The sequence below is a fragment of the Scophthalmus maximus genome, chromosome 1, assembly GCF_022379125.1.
Source record: "Scophthalmus maximus strain ysfricsl-2021 chromosome 1, ASM2237912v1, whole genome shotgun sequence".
Classification (NCBI taxonomy): domain Eukaryota; kingdom Metazoa; phylum Chordata; class Actinopteri; order Pleuronectiformes; family Scophthalmidae; genus Scophthalmus; species Scophthalmus maximus.
The window spans coordinates 10,428,009-10,447,488 of record NC_061515.1 but is presented as its reverse complement, the minus strand read 5'-3'; the positions used below and the strand labels follow the sequence as shown (position 1 = coordinate 10,447,488).

General features: G+C 41.8%; 1 protein-coding gene across 1 annotated transcript; it reads right to left on the bottom strand.

Moving 5' to 3' along the window:
- Positions 1-5,960: 5,960 nt before the first annotated feature.
- twist1b (twist family bHLH transcription factor 1b) lies at positions 5,961-7,567 on the bottom strand. The gene is made up of 2 exons (XM_035629747.2): positions 6,757-7,567; positions 5,961-6,558 (listed from the first exon to the last, which is right to left on the bottom strand). The coding sequence occupies exon 1, from the start codon at positions 7,331-7,333 to the stop codon at positions 6,773-6,775; it is 561 nt and encodes a 186-aa protein (XP_035485640.1). The 5' UTR covers positions 7,334-7,567; the 3' UTR covers positions 5,961-6,558; positions 6,757-6,772.
- Positions 7,568-19,480: the final 11,913 nt, after the last annotated feature.

The window sequence follows — 19,480 nt, the reverse complement described above, 5'->3', positions numbered from 1 at the left end:
AATAAACCCGTGCTAGGTTAGATTTTTGCAAAATATATGTCATCACCGCTTAGTTTTGTTTCAGCCAAATATAATTTGGTCCCCGAATGCAAATGCTCTCTTCAGTTTCATTGAGAAGCAGAAAGTACTTTTGAATGGATAGTGAAACATTTATGTATTTATTGTTGACTTGGCATCATATCACGCTGACGAACAGCAAGACCCTCGAAAACCAGCACTTCCATTTCTCATTCATACATTTTGGGGGCATTTTGTGGTTATTTTTTTTTATGCCGCAGACTGTGAAGAGTTGGTTTGTTGTGTCACTGCCTTTTATTTGACAAAAGAACACTAAGCATCAGTCTGCATTGGAACAAGGTTCTGCAGTTGTGCTCAGCCTGATTTTCTCTGCTTCCTCCGAATGCCCCCCCATGTGAAGAACCGACTGAAGTGGATAAGAATAAAGTGTTTGAGGTGGCGCAGGGGGGAATAAGGAGATCATTGTAACTCTAGGTAACAAGACATCAATTATCAGTGTGACATTAGCGTCCAGCGGTATTCAGTGTTGGTGGGGACTGGTGGGCCAGCAGGTTAATGAAGGCAACAGGATTAGTACCCGGGGAGTGGAGTGCCCTCAGGGACAGGAGCAGGGACGCAGCATCATTAGAGCCCTATTAAGCCCCGGGGCAATACACAGGGACCGCATGTTCCCCTCAGTGCCTCAATAAGGGGCAAATTGTGCTCTGACTCCGTTCACATCCAAGAGGAGTTTGAATAAATATCTTATACATTTTAAATTTAAACAAGACTTGTACCATTAACTACTTTGTAATATGATGATATTGAATTCGTAATAAAGTAAATTTCCACACGTAATGGCACATGTATTCGGTGAATGCATGTGCATTATGTGAAACACTCATCAGAGTTTTTTTACAGTGAGGTATTCTTTTCCCCTCTTCCCCTTTAGAAAATAATCCATTGTCTTTCAATGCTCAAGCTTGGGCTACAGTTATATACATATATATATATCTGTGTGTGTATAAATGTATACTCGGTCTTGATTGAACATAAACAGGTATGTTTGAAATCACTCCGCTGGACTTTGACTGCCCTCCACTTCATCTGTATGTTTATACTTCCTGTGAGAGGCCCTCTATTTATGGACAACTGAAGAACACAAATAATCATCCCCCTCTGGTGAAAAACCTGCTTTTATTATCTGCAAGGTTTTGCAATGCCTTTGTGTACGCTCACGCTGCCTCCTGATTGCCTGTTTATTATTGCACTGGCCCTGCTGAGCCAATGGGGATCCAGCCAACTCCGAAAGGTGCCAAGCCCTTTCCCAGCCTTTTTTTGCCTGCGCGTGACATCATTGTGTATTCCCCCTAAAACAAACTGATCCGTGTATTGTCTGCAGCCTGGGTGGCACGCATCACACGCAACAGAGGTTCAACACAAGGTGCAAACGTTTGGACTGTGCCCTTGTGTATGAAAGAACATTTCAGGCCCTGTGGACACAATCAGATTGCATGCCTCAATCGTGGCGTCACTGTCCACGACCAGTGCGCCTTTCCCCGTGATGAAGCACTGACCGGTTATGGCTTCACATTTTTAAATTTGCCAACTTAAACATTGTGTGTGTCCACAAGCCTTCAACCAGATTTAAACAACCATTAAACATTTTCTCAAAACGGCCGGTGTCCATTTTCATCCAAATATCTCGAGAAGTAACCTTACAAGGTTGTTACTCTGACATAGGTCATTTACTTCAAGGGTCAAACATTTTTTTTGGACAAACACTTAATGTTGTTATGACCTCCAAACCCAAATCTCTAAATCTCTTCTCTAAAAGAAAGGAGACACCTCAAATCTCAATGCACATCTTCTTTCTGCAACTTCCCTACAAGTCCTTTTAGACTTTTAGATGAAAATATGTTTTCTTCAACCTTTGGAAGGTAGGAGATTTTAACTGGAGTCTGTTTTGCCCGAAAACATGAGCAGAAATCAGCTAACGACCAATAAATACAGTCAATATTTTTACCAGTTTTTTTTTTTTAAATCAACCCTCTCACTGATTAATTCTCACGTTTACCAAATCACGTCAGTGCACCACAGGTGTATTTTAACATGAAATGCAGCTGAAGCTGCACAGAAACGTTTTCTGGCAAGAACACATGCCAGGTTACAGACGCTGTTCAGGATGGAATTGATTTATATAAAGACGAAGTTTTAATTCAGGAGAAAACTCAAATTTAAAGCCAGATTCTCATCTGAGACCATGGTGATTTTAGATCACTTTTTTATCAGCTGACAACTCTGCAGAACTCACAGTTAGAGTGTAAACTCTGATGTTTTTAAGAAATAAGATTGTTTTCATAATTCAAAATGAAAAAAAAGTCCATGATTCTTTTTTCCATCTTTGATGTTTAAGCTGACAAAACATTTTTTTAAGAATAAAACCTAGTTGTTCAAACTGTCATCAATATTATACAGTACATATAAATATAGAATTGGATACTTTTTTCATTTGACACAGATAATCATAATTTGACGTCTGAGCCCACGGTGCTTTAGTGAAAAAGTATCCACAGCTGCAGGAAGCTGCTAATTTACAGCAGCAATAAAGATCAGTGGACCAACAGGTACTTCAAGCTGCCATATGTTTCGAGATGCACAAAGACTATTGATTATCAACATCTTTTTTTTAATATCATATTTCTAACTCATATTTCGCCTTCTGCATTTTGTTGGCTGCAACTTTCTTTTCCCCCCGGCCACATTACAGACAAAGAAGTCAGTGCTGATTTAATAGATTACATCACACTAATAACACTTTCCATGTTGCAGCAGAAAAAAGTAAAAAAAATCAAGATTTTCCATTTTTAAGTCAGCTTTTTATTAGTCACGTGTAAAATGAAAGATCTGGCAACAGATGTGTGGATCCATATGAAGTCTATGTTGCACAATATGGCTGGTTTTAACTCGGTTCAAGTCGTGCGGACAGCGACTGATCTGACTTTTCACATGTGCAATGGATAAAATTCCCCTCTGAACAAAGAGCTGCATTAGAGATGCTAATGTATTCAACAATCAACAGACTCCAGATGCAGGAGGAACATACTGTAGCTGTCTGTTTCTCTTTAGTTTCCTTGCCTCAAGTGCAGCCCTGTTGTCTGATCTTGTCTCTTCATCAAACTCAACCACTCCTGCACTTTAACGTTCACGTTCCGAAGCTGTGGCTAAAAGGTGCGGATCAAACTTTGCATGGAGGCCTAGAAAAGGTTTGATCACCGACTACAGATGGACTTTTACTTTCTCTCACTGCAGGTTCAAAATGGAAAATCTGGAGTTTCACTTAAAATTGCTGAACTGGCCGTAAAGGCTGCACCTGTTCTTTCCTGTTAACTTCAGATACAAAGACATTCAAGCAACAAAATAAAAACAACAGTTACGTTTTTTTTTCTGCTGCAGTCTATTGTTGAAGTTATTCCAAAGGGCTCTTACATAATAAATGTAAAGTCACAACGTATTTTTTTATTTGGAAAAACCCCAAAACTTAATCAAATAGTTATTTTATTAGTACAAAAAGATAATCAAATGTATTTATTATTTTTATTTCAACCGTGATACAGGAGAGACATTTTTTAAAAGAGGCAAAAATTAGGAGACAAAAATATAAAGTCTGTTCTTATAATCTAATCAATGAAAAAAAGAGCAAGACCTGATAGACCACCTGTCAGCCACACTAAAGGACTGCAATGTGTTTAAAATTATGACATAGTAATAATATGTTTGAATAACTTTCATATCACTTATTCTATACATCAACGGTACACCTATTGCCAAACAATTCATTTAGGATTCATTTGCAAATGGAAACATTTTATGCAGCAAAAGGTAAAAAGGAGAGTGAAGTAAAACGACAGTTGGTTAATTTTGTTCAACCTCCTGTATGTATTTGTTTTGTGCGACATGCATTTCTTTTCTTTTCTCCCTCCAACGACACATTTTCGATCCTTTTATCAGATGCTGCCCTCTTTTGAGCCTCCTCCCTCCGCCGACACACACGCACACACACACACACACACACACCGTTTCGAAGCAGTCTGAAACTTTGACGGCAGTATAGGCCCGTCAGTATTAGAAGCTAAAAAAGAAAAGCAAACGCCATGATCTTCACATGTTTCATTTAACAGTGAAACAGTGAGCTGGTCGACACCTCGCACAGTCACCACCGACCTGCTCTACCTCGCGGCCCGTCCACCGCGCCCTGCGGCCTACCTTTGTCCGAGCGCGGCACATCATCAGTCGGATCCATAATCCCCCCGGCGGGTGCATGGCACCTCTCATTAATCCAGTCGGATCGGCCCTGCCGGGTGATCCGAGGGGCTGCAGGGACCGCAGCCCCTCGGATCGTGTCCGTGTGAGAGCAGAGAACACGCCGCTCTGCATCGGCCGGTCCCCGCGCGCTCTCTGCACATCTGCTCATTTCACGTGACTTTTTCTTTTTTTTTTCCCCCCTCTTTTTAAAAATACTAACATCTGTTCTAAATAGGTTTCATTCTGTGCCTCTGCATCGTCTCAATTGCCAACTCCTCTCTTCACAGAAAAAAAAGGGGGGAGAGGGAACTTATTTGAGGCTTTAAGCATAAGGGCTGAATTTGAAATGTCTTTTTTTTTTTTTTTTTTTAAAGAAAGATGTGATCTTTTTTTGTGATATAGGCTACATGTCAGGAAAAAAATGTCACAGCTCATATGGCTCTGTTTATTTATATGGTACTGGGTGAAAAGCTTTTCCTGTAAACTTCTCAAGAAAAGCTGTTTATTGATCTTCAGGCCTATGGGCTATAGTGTTTGTGAAGCCCCCCCCCAGCACCACCACCACCCAAACTTTGAGTGAGAATAACCCCTATGCACAGCGCGGTCCATACCTTCATGGCCTCCTTAAATTTCATAGACATCTGGGAATTCCATACATGCCTCGCAAGCCAATTACACACCTTCAAACGGGCACACACACACACGCACACACACACACACACACACACACACTTAGATTCAGACAGTGGGAAAACACTTCCCCACATCACTGAGATCAATCACGGCGTGATTACAGTAGAGAAGGTTTATTTAATGACACATAATAATGATAATAATTGTGAGGCTACACGACCAGGATGCAGAAAGGCTCTACTGGGTTTATTGTTATAATCGTTCAGATTTATCCCATTCAAGGTTTAGGCCCATTATTGTTTATTGTTGGCATTATGAACTCACAGACGTTTAATGTCTGCAGTGTAAATGCAAGTCGCTCTGGATCTCTTCGCTGAAATAACGTGAAGGTCTGCAGCATATCGTGAATAATGTGCACCACTGTGAGTGTTCAGCTGCAGGCGGAGGAGAGAGGCTGCAGCAGGTTGACACGACCCCAGAGAATTTATTTACTCATAATGGCGAGTTTCATGCCCAGACCTTAATCCAACTGTAAACAAACCCAGGCAAAAGAGAGAGAGTTTCAATCTTAATCAAAAATGGCATTTTAACTCGGTTTATACAAGAGTCTGACTTTGGCTTATACACCAGATTTTTATTTTATTTTGCAGAAATATAACTTCACATGTATTGTGTGTGTGTGAACACTGGAATTTCCTTTAACAGTTTTGGATATTTAAAAAAAGAGAGTGAGAAATGGATGAAATCTTGATGATGTCTTTTGATGTAACAGTACTATAAGGAAAAATAGCTGCATGTTTCTCCAACGCTTTGACTGGAGCCAATTAAAACTCCATGTGTTTTTTCCCAGGTGACTGGCGGCATTCTGGAAGCTTTTGTCATGAATGTTGTTGTGAAGGGAGAAGCAACGTCTCGTCATTCGAAATTCTACATTTATTAACATTCATGATTTCTTTTAACAAAAAGGCAAATTGGAAAATTGAATCAAGGTAGTATATTTAAAAAAAAAAAAGACAATAACGCAATTCCAATTGATTTTTCTTTAATGCAAAAAAATATATACAAACATTTACAAAAAAAACGATGATAAAATAAGGAATGTGTTTGCTTGTTCAGACACAGGATCCATTCCTCAATGAAACACGTTTCACCAATAAATAAATAAATGTTTTCTGAAAATATTTTTTTTGCACACAGGTTAGATCCACAGTCTGTAATGTGAGCTGATCCGCCAGTTGACAGTCTCACACACACACACACACACACACACACACACACAAATAGACAACTGCTTCAATAATGCACTTTGACCTTTGCAGAAATAGGTCCAAATGCATGCAGTAAAAAAAAAAAAAAGCTTTAAAAACACTCGATATTTTCAACATTCGTCGTCAACAGCACGGGAACGCGTCCGAATGAGGCGTGTGGAGCGAACACACGGCTGCAAGTCCCATGTCGGGCCCCTGCACCAACAACAAAAAAAAGAAGGTAATAATAATATTAATAATAATAATCCCCGGACCTTCTGTCGTCTTCGATTTAAATAGAAGTGATCCCATGTATCCAGCATTGGACTCCAGGTTTGTCCCGTCAGATTGTGTGATAAGTAGATTCAGCAGTCACCTGTAGGTCATAGATAAGGCATCGATTATCAGATGAGCTCTGCAGAGAGAATCACATCAAATAACACCAAAGTTTCAGGTTGTTGCATTGGGGCCACGGCGCCGCCACATTAAGCCTCTGCCCCATGTCCACACCTCAAGCCTCGGGTCGTGCAGGTCTCTTGACAAAAAAAACCCAACAACAAACAAACAAGCGTACCAATGCCTCCACGATGCTAGTGAGATGTCGACATGGACCAGGCGCCCTCCATCCTCCACACGGAGAAGGCGTAGCTCAGCCTCTCGTGCGCCACATAGCTGCAGCTTGACATCTTGGAGTCCAGCTCGTCGCTCTGCAGCACCTGGTAGAGGAAGTCGATGTACCTGGAGGCGAGCTTCAGGGTCTGGATTTTGCTCAGCTTGTCCGAGGGCAACGTGGGGATGATCTTCCGCAGGGACGCGAACGCCTCGTTGAGGGACTGCGTCCTCTGTCGCTCGCGCACGTTGGCCATGACCCGCTGCGTCTGGAGCTCCTCGAACGACTGGGGGCTGCCGCTGCTGCCGGGGCCGCTGCCGCTGCCGGTGCTGGTGGGGGTGGTGGTGGGGGTGATGGTGGACTTCTTCCCCCTTTTCCCAGGGGTCGGGCTGTCCGAGTCCTCTGCGTTCTTCCTGCTCGGTCTCCTCTTCCTCCCACACCTCTTCGGCGCCCTGTCCCGCTCCCCCTCGCCGGTGCTCAGGCTGTCCACGGGGGAGAGCGGGGAGCCGCTCGACTCGTCCCCCATGTTCTCCTCAGACATCTCCACTTGGGCGCGCGTCGGCCAGAAGGTTTCTCTCTCATGAAGTCAAAGAGGTTAGTCCACTCGCGGGTCTGCGCGGCTCGGAAGAAACCGGGGTATCCATAGATGAGCTCCTGAGAGGACAAGTCTTTTTCTGATACTTGAGGAAGAACTTCGGCAACTTCTTATAGGCTGCACGGCGTCAACTCTTTTGGGGAGGCACCGGATTGGCCGAGAAGACGAACTGCGTGAGGCGATGGGCGGGAGCATCCGAGGAGCATATCAGAGAGGCTCTGGATGCAAAAGTCCGAGTTGGAGAAGATAAGTGGCGAACGCTGCTATATGTCATGATATTACACCTTTCCCCCCCCCACATGATAACAATGACTATAAGTCCAACAAGCCAAAAACTTGCCATTTTTGATTTCACTTATCAGCAAGTGGAAATAGACAAAGTAAATCGCCTCATATGCGTATGCTAAAATTAACTACATTTAAACACATTATAAATATTATTAAAATTAACACTTTGATGTGACTTTGCAGATCCGAGGGCAAATAAATGCACAGTTTTTATAATTTCATCGTTCCTAATAATAATTAAAAAAGCCTGTTGTTTCTTCATATCGCTGCTTTATGTTTGCTATAATCTCCAGTTATTGTATGGCGCTGACACGTCTTTTTTTCAAGCCTATAATATTATGCAACCTTGGCAAACGTCTGTAGACCTTACCCACAAGGATTTTGGATTTATGTTTCCATATAGTCTTTCTTAAACCAAGTGAGATCAAAGGACTTTTATATAGGCAGCATATGATCCCAATCTTAACTTTTTGACATGCAGCCAGCGCTGCAAAGATTCAAACTTTTTCCTCGGAGGAACGCTGCGTGCTCTAATTATGTTCCCCACAAGAGGGCATGTTTTTTTCTGCGCTGTAATATACCACAAAATATATATAAACTGCTGGAAAGTTTTTAGTTTTTTAGTTTTGTTTGTCCATAAAACAATACAAGAAGTGATTGTTCCCTGTTGGCTGCAGTCAGGAATGAGAACTGGCCAGCTCTGCGTGTAAGGCCCTCTGGTATTTACTGGGTTGGTGATACAATATCCATCTTGTTTAGTGGAGGATTACTTTGTTTAGGTTGAGGAGGCTGTGGTCCACAGGAGCAGCATCTGGTTCAGGAAACAGTGGGGGCAGTCGGGGTCAGAGGTCACAACACCAGCGAACATCCATTTACATCCTCGCGGAGGCCTGAGAGTGAAGTATTGTTCCAGGGGCAAACACAGGCTTGTTTAAGCCAGACTTGTCCTGCTGTGCAACATTTTCAAATGTTAAAAACTAAAGAGCTGTTCCATCCCCTATTACACTTCTCCCACGTTGCTCCTTCATTCTCTTCACTTTTCTGTAAAGCCAATGAGAACTTCCATAAGTTTAAAGCTCTTCCACACATGGGCATGTGAAGATTATGATACTGGCTGAAAAAGAACATGAGAGCGAGCAGCTCAGGTCTCGTCCAGGTGAGTGTACCTGTGTGAAGGATCTGTCCATGGTGCTGATCTCAGCGTTCACCAGGTGGGGTAGGCAGACCCCCAGACTCTGTTTACCTTTTCTTCCCTTCTGTATCTCAGAGCAAACGAAGAAACACATTGCTAGCTTTCACTTTAATATTTAATTCTAATCCTGAATTCATACACATGTAAATATATTTCACCAAGACCATAAACAAAGTATTAATGTTTCACAATAATGTGTCATTCCATGTGAGTTTTAAATACTTTTGTTTCGCATTACGGTTGCTTTCAGTAGTTAAAAGAAACCAAATACATTAACGCATTAAGAAATGTATTTAGAAATGTTTATGTATCTATAATTAGTACACAAGTACAGATTTGAAATACTTGTAGTTTATGTCAGTTCCTTTACATGCTCCCTGATGCCTCTGCATTTCAGCAGAAAATATTGTACTTCACCATGATCATTGAACATCTTAACTTACCAGTTACTTCAAAGATTAAGAACATATCATCCGTTTATGAACTATGATATCCTTTATAGATTATTGATAGATTAGAGCCTCAATCTATGCCTTTTCATACACTCATGCAGTGAAATTACCTCCATCTCGACCAGCTACCACGACGGTTCTGCTTGAATGTCAATGCATCAATGTTATTGATCCAATAATAACAATAATACAAATAATAAAGTCCTTGAGGGGTTACTCTGCATTGTGAGTACTTTTACGTTAGCCACTTAAAGTGCATTTTGTGACTTACCAGATAAGCATTTTACAAGCAGGAGTATTTTGATTGTGCTGTATTACTACTCAAGCGAATCGAGGGACATCCAGATCTTAAACAGGGGATGTGGCGAATCACGTGGTCGGCCTCTCAGACCCTGGTCCACAAGGACACGCCGTCGTTCCCTGTTTCAGAAAACTAATAACGCAAGAGCTAGAATTTACACCCACTCCACATTTACATTTCTTGGCAGATTTCTCTGTGGAGTTCAGCACTTTGCTGCTGAAGTGACTCTGAGAAAACACAGCTGCTTCTCTTGAACATGATGTCACCACAGGACAACCTCTCCAGTGTTGATCTTTAATAAAGACAAAACCTTCATCAGTCGGTTACAGGCCGTCGGGGCCTGACAATTATAGGAACACGGGGACGAGCTAGACTGATTGTCGTTCAGTGGTACTTACCGCAGGATGCTGCCCAAGTGACTCGGGCCGGAGCAGTGGCACATAACACATGAAGAAAGCCTTTGTCCTTATCAATGGGCGCTGAGTGGGTGTTTTGATAAAGTCAAGTGTATATTACTGAGTCATGCAACTTGACACACCAGTCATGAGAGACCCCAGAGCGTCATTAACCTGCCCTCCCCTAGGTCACATCAAGGCAGACACTACTCAGGCTCTCACTCACTAAGTCCTGAGCCAGAGCCATGATCCACAGAGACCCGTCTATTTTCTCTGCTCCGGCCTTGGAAGGCAGCGTCTCTCTATCAGCCTACTCATATCTATTGGAATAACAAACCACAGTCGTCCACATGTACAAGGCTCCCACAATTGACAGTGAAATTCATGTTCACTCCATTAATGCTGAACCGCAACGAGTCCAGTGCCAGCTTGCCAAGATGGATCAACTGCACGGGATGAGAAAAGACAGGGGTGCGTTCTTCAAAGAGCAGTTCCAGATAGCCTCCGATCAACCCTAAAGGAGTTACAAGGTCAAGCGGCAGTGTTGGATGACAGTGCTTCCCCCCAGAAATGGCTTCAAAATGTCCCACGCTGCAGAGAAATCCAGACAGCGTATCAGTGACTATTTTCTGATAACAGGCGTCCGGTGGTGGGGAGAGAGGAATCTGGGTGTTTGAATTGGGAGGTGACGATGAAAACCACCCTTTAAAAAACTGTCTGGACACTCAGGAGCCAGGACTCCTGAAGTCAGCTGTAAAAAGAAAGTCTTTGAAAGCCATGTGCTTTGATGTCGCAGGTTCTAATCGTGGTTTCGAGTTGGCACTCCTGTAGAAAAAGCGAAATTTTCACTTTGTCTGAGAAAATGCAGCGAAGCCTGCCAATTTCTGGAGCGTTAACAATTAGGTGATTTTTTTTTTTCACCAAAGGATTTTGTGCATGAAGCTGTGCACACAAAGTGTCTACATGCGTCTGTGTGTGTGTGTGTGTGTGTGTAATGGATGATCTGTTAAATCCATCCATGTCACCCTAATGACTCTGTGGGAAATCAGACAATTCTACCACACAATGACACCTTATTAGCCACTGAGAACCAACAAACCTCCGGTATGTTTTCACAGCTTGGAAGCTCGGGGTGATGTGGGGTCTGTGGACGAACTGGCATCCCAGCAGTATAATCTCTGTTTAAAACACGCACACACACACACACGCGCGCACACACACACACACACACACACACACACACACACACACACACACACACACACACACACACACACACACACACACACACACACACACACACACACACACACACACACACACACACACACACACACACACACACACACACACACACACACACACTAAGCAAACACTGGGCTTCCTCCAAGGCTTTGAGAAAGAGTTTCATTGGTCTGAAATTACTCAAAAAACAACAACAACACCCTGTATACACTGTGCAGTGCGGATAATTCAGTTCAGCATGGTAGGTTTATTTGTTTCTGCCAACGAAGTCTATAAGATGAATATCGGCTCAAATATATTGTGCTCTGGCCGCTGCTACAACCTAAACCTCAACATCACGGAGCCATGCCTTCTGCTGCCTATAAAGCACGCTTGCCAGCCGGCAGACCACACACACATTCACCCGGGCTGCTGCAGCGTGGAGACCGGTGCAATGACCCCTGCTCTCAAAATGTCTGCTCAGAGACTTGCAGAAGTTTGACCATATCGTGGCCTGACTGAAAGAGTTTGACAGGTGCAACTTTAAGTTTAAAGGTGCAACTGTGAGTTTAAAGAGTTCTCTCCCTGTATATCTCATACGTGATTCTTGAAGGTTTTGTACGTATCAAGCAGCTACCAAATATATCACATATGTTTCTGTATATGTGATGTATAGAGTGTAAAACTCATGCTAGATGGGAATAAACCGTGAATACACTGATGGCCATTACTCTACATCCTAAAGTTACATATCGTACTACAGTGAACAGCATTAAAGCCGTTTTATATATTGATGTTGGAGGAATATGTTACTATTTCTATATTCATCGCCGTCATAGTACAGCGTAATATTGTCATGCTCATGACATTGTAAAACCACATTCATGAAATTCAGCAGCAAAAAAACGCCCCAGTTGATAGTGTCACAATTTAGTTTTTTTTCCTTCAAAAATACATTTAACTAAACAATGCGGTGCATACTGGGTAACGATCACAAATACCTCGCAGTCATTTGCCCACGAGCTATTACTTTTATTGTTTCATATACATAACATGAATGACAACAGGACTTGGCTGGAGTCAGTCATCCGTCATGCACACACTATGGAATAATTAAGGAAGAACTAACCGTTGCAAATGTAACCATGGTGTCTTTTATTTTAATTTATGGCTTAAAAAAACCTTTACGGAGGTGGAAAGCAGCGTAACATGACATGTCACATTGACTTATGCATGTGATGAGCATAACGTCGGCAGTCCGGTGTGGGTCTCAGTCCGTGTGACTGAGGGGTTCTGTGAGGAGAGGGGAGGTCAAACAGAGTGCTCCAGCTGCACACGAGGATAAATAGCGTACGGAGGGATGATGGGCAGAGGTGTGGGGGTGGGCCGCGAGGACCTGGGGAGTGATCAGGACAGAGAAAGGTCTCGCATCCTTCGCCAAAAATAACAGAAGGGGAGCGTGGAGGATCACGTCGGTTGCTGATAGATTGATGGATAGATATGTCTGTTCAGGTAGCTTTCAACCCAACAAGCGCACTGGGTCATAACTGCAAAAAAACACCATGACAACCTTCGCAGAAAGTAGTGTCTGAATTATGTGAGGTAGTAACGACACTAACTCTCCTCTGAACTGCAGCTGTGTTCCTGTCTCCCCGGATTCCTGCTCACCTCTGCTCCTCCCCGTGTGTCAGTAGGAGGAGGCGACCTCCTCCTCCTCCTCCTCCTTCAGTCAGACCAATCTGTCAGGACACAATAGGCTACCTCTCCAGCTATGTTGTTTTTGGAATGGGAGCCCTCCATCCTTGCTTGTTCTCCCTCTTGGTTGACAGAAATTTGCCAAGAAGACACTCTTCTGTGACGGATTTATCTCCCCTCCGTGATCTTGGCTGGCCGTAGATTTGAACTACACCGCCCCAACTCTCTCTCTCTCATGGATGTTTACTTTTACTCATCAATGTGGAAGTTGTGTGATCATGAATGCTCTTTTTTACTCCATTCGGCTTCATTATCGCCTCCAGTATTTCAAATTAGAAGAGCAAATGCGGTCAAAAAGTAGTATGATGATATTTCACATCAGTATACGAGATGAAATAACCTCGCTATGAGGATGACTTCCTGAGCCCTCAGGACGGGGTGGAGCTGGATTGACCCAGCTTTACTCACGTACATGGAGCTCATGTGTAGATACGTGCATTTTACGGCTGCTCCCACCATCACCACCAATAGACGCATTTCAACCAAAGACACCTGGAACTTTTAGTCCCTGGAACTTTTTTTAAGGAACTAAAAGTTTCCTGCAGACCGTTGTTCTGCTGCATTTCCACTGTGGTCCAAAGACCAGGGGAGATGAGGCAACTTACCCTGCTGACGTATGAACAACCAACGGCTACAACGAACTGTTCATCGTGGCTGATAATGACAAATGCGTCATCGTTTTTGGCTCTCGCTTTTGGCTTTTTCCTTCAACTTCAAATCCAATTCGACCCGTGGAATTGTCATGGTCATTTCAAATTTTTCATTCATACATTTTTATTCTATACTCTACTACTATATATTTTTCATGCATGGTCATCTTTTTTTTCTTTTTCTTTTTTTGTTGAAAGTAGGTGGGATCATCTTCCCTTGTGGATGGCACAGTCAAATATACTTTTAAATCCCTATTATCATTTTTTTTAATACTCAATCCAAATCTGAAAAGTATTTTAACAGCATGAACCCATATTTAAGCTAATGAGGCCCTAGTGTTCCCAAAAAGCAATGGATGGATTTACATGGTCCCAGCCATGATGACAGGGCGAATACACATTTGGGATGGATCCAGATCTGGATCCAGGAATTTTATTTGAAGGATTCCTCAGCATTTGTAAGATAGGACTTTTTTAAAAAAAAAATTTTTTTAATTATATGTAGGTCAGATGGAGATGCGATTGCAAGTTTTGGGTGAAACAGCGTCTGCGCTCTGGCCTAAGTCTTGTCTGTGAAACTGGCACACATGACGTTACATATCTGTTTGTCAGTGTGAAGTTTTTTCCTCTGGCTGATCCAGACAGGCTGGACCAGTGGATGCTCAACACGAGAAGACAGAACTGGACGCCTCACAAGACTCCTCGGCTTTGCGGTGAACACTTTGAGTCATCGCTTCAGCTCTGACTCCAGGGTACAGCAAACAGCAATCAGACGACATAATCGACAGATAGAATGAGCCTTTTCTTCCACAGATGCCTCACTATAAAGCAAAAGTCATCACACTGATTACGTTGAATTTGTAGTAAATTTGTAATTTCTGATAAATCACAAATGATTTTGAGTATTCTTCTTGCAATTTACTATTGTTTTATTAGTACTTTTGCTTGAGTAAAGGATCTGAACACTAATTCCACTGCTGGTATTCTAAAGGGATTCCAAGTAAAATAGAAGCCAACAGTTAATAATGGTCGCTCATATAAAAAAGGCCTGAGTTTCGAAGATGGAATGCAGCCGGTTTTTAGAGCTTTTGTTTTGAGAATAATGCCATTTTTTAAAAGGAGGAAATGATTTCTAGAGGCTCAGTAGTGATTTGGTCATTATGAAAATTTCGTGCTGCAGCCCCTTAACATTCCCGTGTCTCATTCCCAGTCATTTACCATCTGGTTTTTAGATTTTTTTGTCCAACTGGGAGTGTCGGGGTTGGCACATCAGACTGGTCGGCAGCAGACACACTCCGTGCACCTCCCCCACACCATCACGGTACACCTGACAAAACTTTTGTCCGATAGGATGTGATCACATCAACAAAAATAAACCCGTCTGCTAAACACAAGGGGAACTGGAGGAAGACTTTGCCATCATTCCGCTGAAGGCAAAGCAGCCGCAGAAAGCCAGGGGACTTTGTTGAGGCCGAAGGTGCAGATGCAGATGTTTATCAGAAAATACTGCGTTTATTTATTGTCGTCTAATTTTCTTTTTATCACAGTCATTCTGCAATGACGGCACTCGGTTTCTGTGAGGTTGGTTGATGGAAAAAGTGAGAGTGAGAGCACAGTGAGGTGTCCAAGGATGTGGATGGCGATTACTCACAAAGCCGCTCTGAACGCTGCCAAACACTTCAGGTTGTTTTTTTTCTTCTTCTCCGTGAGTCATTTGGAGCTTCCTCCTTCCCAGCGGTGGTCATGGGAAGAGGCTCCAAGTGGGCTGTTAGTCAGAAGAAAGGAATTGAACTCTGCGCAAATATCGACACCTTGTAACACACACCCCAAATATTTACAGCTAAAACTGGAAACACAACAAACCATCACAGGTTTGCTCACTACAACAATCTCTCCAGTTCCCCTGATATGGATTTGCAGACACACCTTCAGAATTCCTCGCAACAATTCAGATCCCAGATTTTATTGTCTTACTAAAACAAACTGTTTTCAGCAATTATGCATTATTATGTGTGTTAAAGGCTAATGAGAGTTCCTACTTTAAAAAACGGAAGAAGGGCAGCTTATTTTTTGTGACCTAAATTTCTTGACTGTCAGTGACAATTCCTTTGCACCGAATATTTGGAATTGCAGGTTGCTGTGGTCTCAGCGTTTAGTCCTTTACGCGGCGACTGAAACACCAGTGATAAATGAAGTGCAGCCACAGAGACTGTAAACCCACCCTCTTTTCTTTCTGCCTCTTCTAAGTGCTGAACTTTCTCTGCTTTCACATCATCTATTACCAAATTATTAGTGTCCAATCTGAGAAGGGTGGCCGGTGGAGGATGGTGGGAGGGGAGTGGGCTGAGAGACACCACCACTACCTTTGCAGCAGGCATAAATCACCAGGCTAATAAATTGAAAGCTAAATGACTTCTTGCCCTCAACATATATCACGGAGGCAAACCAAATGAAGTCTTATATACCCCAGAGGACAGAGGAATGCTTCTGTTCATAACAGTGATTTGTGGATGGCTCCCAGGGCCGTTGGCTTCAGAAATCCGAGAGGACCCTGTTTGGAATTCAAGAGTGATTTTCTTATTGTAGCATGGTTATGTCTGCGTGTTGAAATTTGTTTATTAACAAAGACAACAAAAGCTTTAGATCAACCAAAATGGTTGTAATTTAGACAAAAATACTTTAAATATCTAAATGCGTTTGACCTTCACAATTCTGGAAATTTAAATCGACAGATGGATTAAGTGAGAGAGTGTGTGTTGGCATTGTTCGCACTTTATTTCTCTGTGACCTGGTCACAGTGCTGAGGGGGGAAAAGTGTTCAGGGAAATGTGTGCGTGTGTAATCGTTGCGTTAGATTATTTCCTCAACAGATGGATGACACAGTGAGACTATATTCTTTACCTTTTATTGTATAAAATTTGTCAGATGGGACAGCACTAAATTCAGCCCAACATCAATACACTGGCGCCCCCCAGTGGATTAAAAGCAGCAAGTTCTCTGGTCTCTTGATTTCGTACACAGTGAAACCACAAAATGTGAGATATGAAACTTATAAATGAGAAAACAAAATGTGCTTTAAAATCTTTTTGTGTGTAATAAGTGCAAACTTGATGATACAAAGACTTTAGAAATGAAGTGTTTTCACAGCAGCCATATATAGCAATAGGTAGATGGACCTCTGAGCCACTTCATTTCAGCTGTGTTACTGTGAAAAGCCATTTTAGGAGACAGGGAAGAATTTAAAATCATAGCTGAAATACGAAAGCTAGTCCGCATTTCTCGGAAAAAAAAATATGGACAAAAGGACAGTGTTTTTCTTGGCTGGTACCTGGGTTAAGAGCCAAACGAAACAGCTAGTTTTCTGCATTTTCCCCCCCCCCTATTAAATAAAAATCCTGTCAACCTCTCCATAATCCAACCTGGATCACCAGACTGGGACACTTCTTGAAATGCAATATTTAGTGAATGAAGACGCCAGAAAAACCTGGAAACATACATGAAGAATATGCTTAAGCAAACATGGCCTTTTATTACGGAGCAGAACAAACCTCCGCACGTTGGACGTGTGCCTCGTTTGATGCATTATGGGAATTGTCACATGTTGCTCAGCACAGAATCTACAATAGATTTTCTTCACACAGTAAATGGCAGAACTGGGCGGGGATATGGGTTTATGGATTGTGGATTATTGTGTTAATGTGTTGATGCGTTATGAGGAACGGCAGTAATGGCAGGCAGCTCCCAGAGAAACTCATCAGTAGATAAATAGATATATAGTTAGGTAGATAGATAGATAGATAGGTAGATAGATAGATAGATAGATAGATAGATAGGTGTAGCAGCAGATGATGCAGAAGGCCATGAAAAAACATTCAAAGCATTTTGTTCTCCAATTCAAAAGTCACAGTTTCTTTAAAAAGTGCATAAAGCTGCAGACATCACTGTCAACACACACTCTGAATTGACTGTGCTTTTCTCTGTTTTGATCACATAGTTTAAACGGACAGAGCTGGGAAGAGAGCAAACATGATGGTAAGATGAGTCATTCTTGAGCAAGTGGATAAGTAAATGTGGTTTGTCTAATGATGGTGGCTTAAGGCGAATTGTTGTGGTGTCTCTGTTGCGGTTTAGTCTCAGTTTTACTGCTGTGTATTTCCTGGTCTGTAGACTGGGTAAATACCAGAAAAGTCAAAGTAAGCAAAAATAGTTGTCTCCCATGTGAGAGTGGAGTTATTCAGAATGTCAGTGTCTGTTATTTTAGAGAACAAAGGCTCAAGTAAAAAAACCAACAACGTCAAAATACCTGATGGAAATTCATATGCAAGAATAGTTTTACATATAATCTATTCTGGTGTTTTCCTGTTTATTCACTAAACGAATGACAATGCCTGTAGAAGAATTACAAGAGAGTTATGTAATGCAATTTTGTTTTGGATACCAAAATTTGCTCTCCAAAAAGCAGAGGGCGACGTGACTTTACCTCTCCAACTCTTTGAGTTGATCATTTCAACATGCAGAGGTTTCTCTGCCAAACCAGTCTCTACAGAAACTTCACTCACTTGCTGCAAGGTCATGCAGCTCCGCAAACTCCATGCTCAAACAATCAACTCACTTGTTGTTGTTATTTTTTTTCTGTGAAATTTTCATTTATGAGAGTTGGGAATATACATTCTGTGTTAGAAATGTATTTGTTGTTAGAGTTAGAAATGTATTAATTAAGCACTAAAGCATAGTCATGGTGATTTTCATACCCATTACTGTAATAATAATGGGATTCTTGATTTTCAGCAGATTCCTTTAGGTTGGAGTTTTTTCATTTCTCGTTTTTTGTGGTCCAGTACATTACCTGTTGTTTAGTACCGGCTATAGTCAAAAGATGAACCGAGTGAACTACAAGCAGACTCAACAGCACCACTAGACTATACAGCAATGTGAAAGTCAAGACTGTCTTGAACAATGTTGTTTATCCTACATATTTTACTTTTGAACATAAATGCCAGGACATGAAATATTCCCTTAAATCTAAGACAGGCCACAATATTCATAATGCTTACAGTATGTTAACCGCACTCTCACACTCTGTATGCGGCTATAAAAGGCTCCCAAAACAAAAGTGGTCACATTTCATTAGTCACGTTTAATGCCTCACTGCATCTGAAAAACGGAGACCTTAATAAGGCAGTGTCCGTTTTTAAATTAGATGTCCCAGACATTTCTCGTTCTTTCCCTTCAACCTCATTCTGTCAGTGCTTCAGTCTGTATCTTGTTGTGGCAGCATCCTGCACAATATACAAAAAGAGTGACCATATAAACACTAACCCAAGAATTGCAACTGAGTACCGTCATGGTCATAATCTTGGATGTTCACAGAAACAAAGTTCAGTGCTGATATTAAAAACTGATATTATCTCAAATCTTTTCTATAGACTGATATTTCTTGTCTTCTCTGCATCTCCTGCAGTGAGTCCAACACTAAAGTCTGCTATTAAATGCTTAAGACTTTAAATAGTTTCAGAAGACAGATGTTTAAAGCTCAAACTGGAAAGGTGACTGTTTGAATTTTTCTCTTTAAACCACACTATGTGGTCTTTTCACATTCACTGTAAATCAAATATTTGTTCAGGACCAGCAGCTCTTAGATTGTCTTTATATTTCAGGAAAAATGTCTAATTGATCTGAAATTTTTTTTTTGCCACAATTGGTGAAATATAATTTTCCAAGCACTAAGCTTAACACTATGATTTGATTCTGACTGTCTGGGAAGTAAAGGAGGTATTACAGAGTAATGAAAGAAAGTGTATACAACTACTTTATCAAATAATTTGTGGTTTGGCTT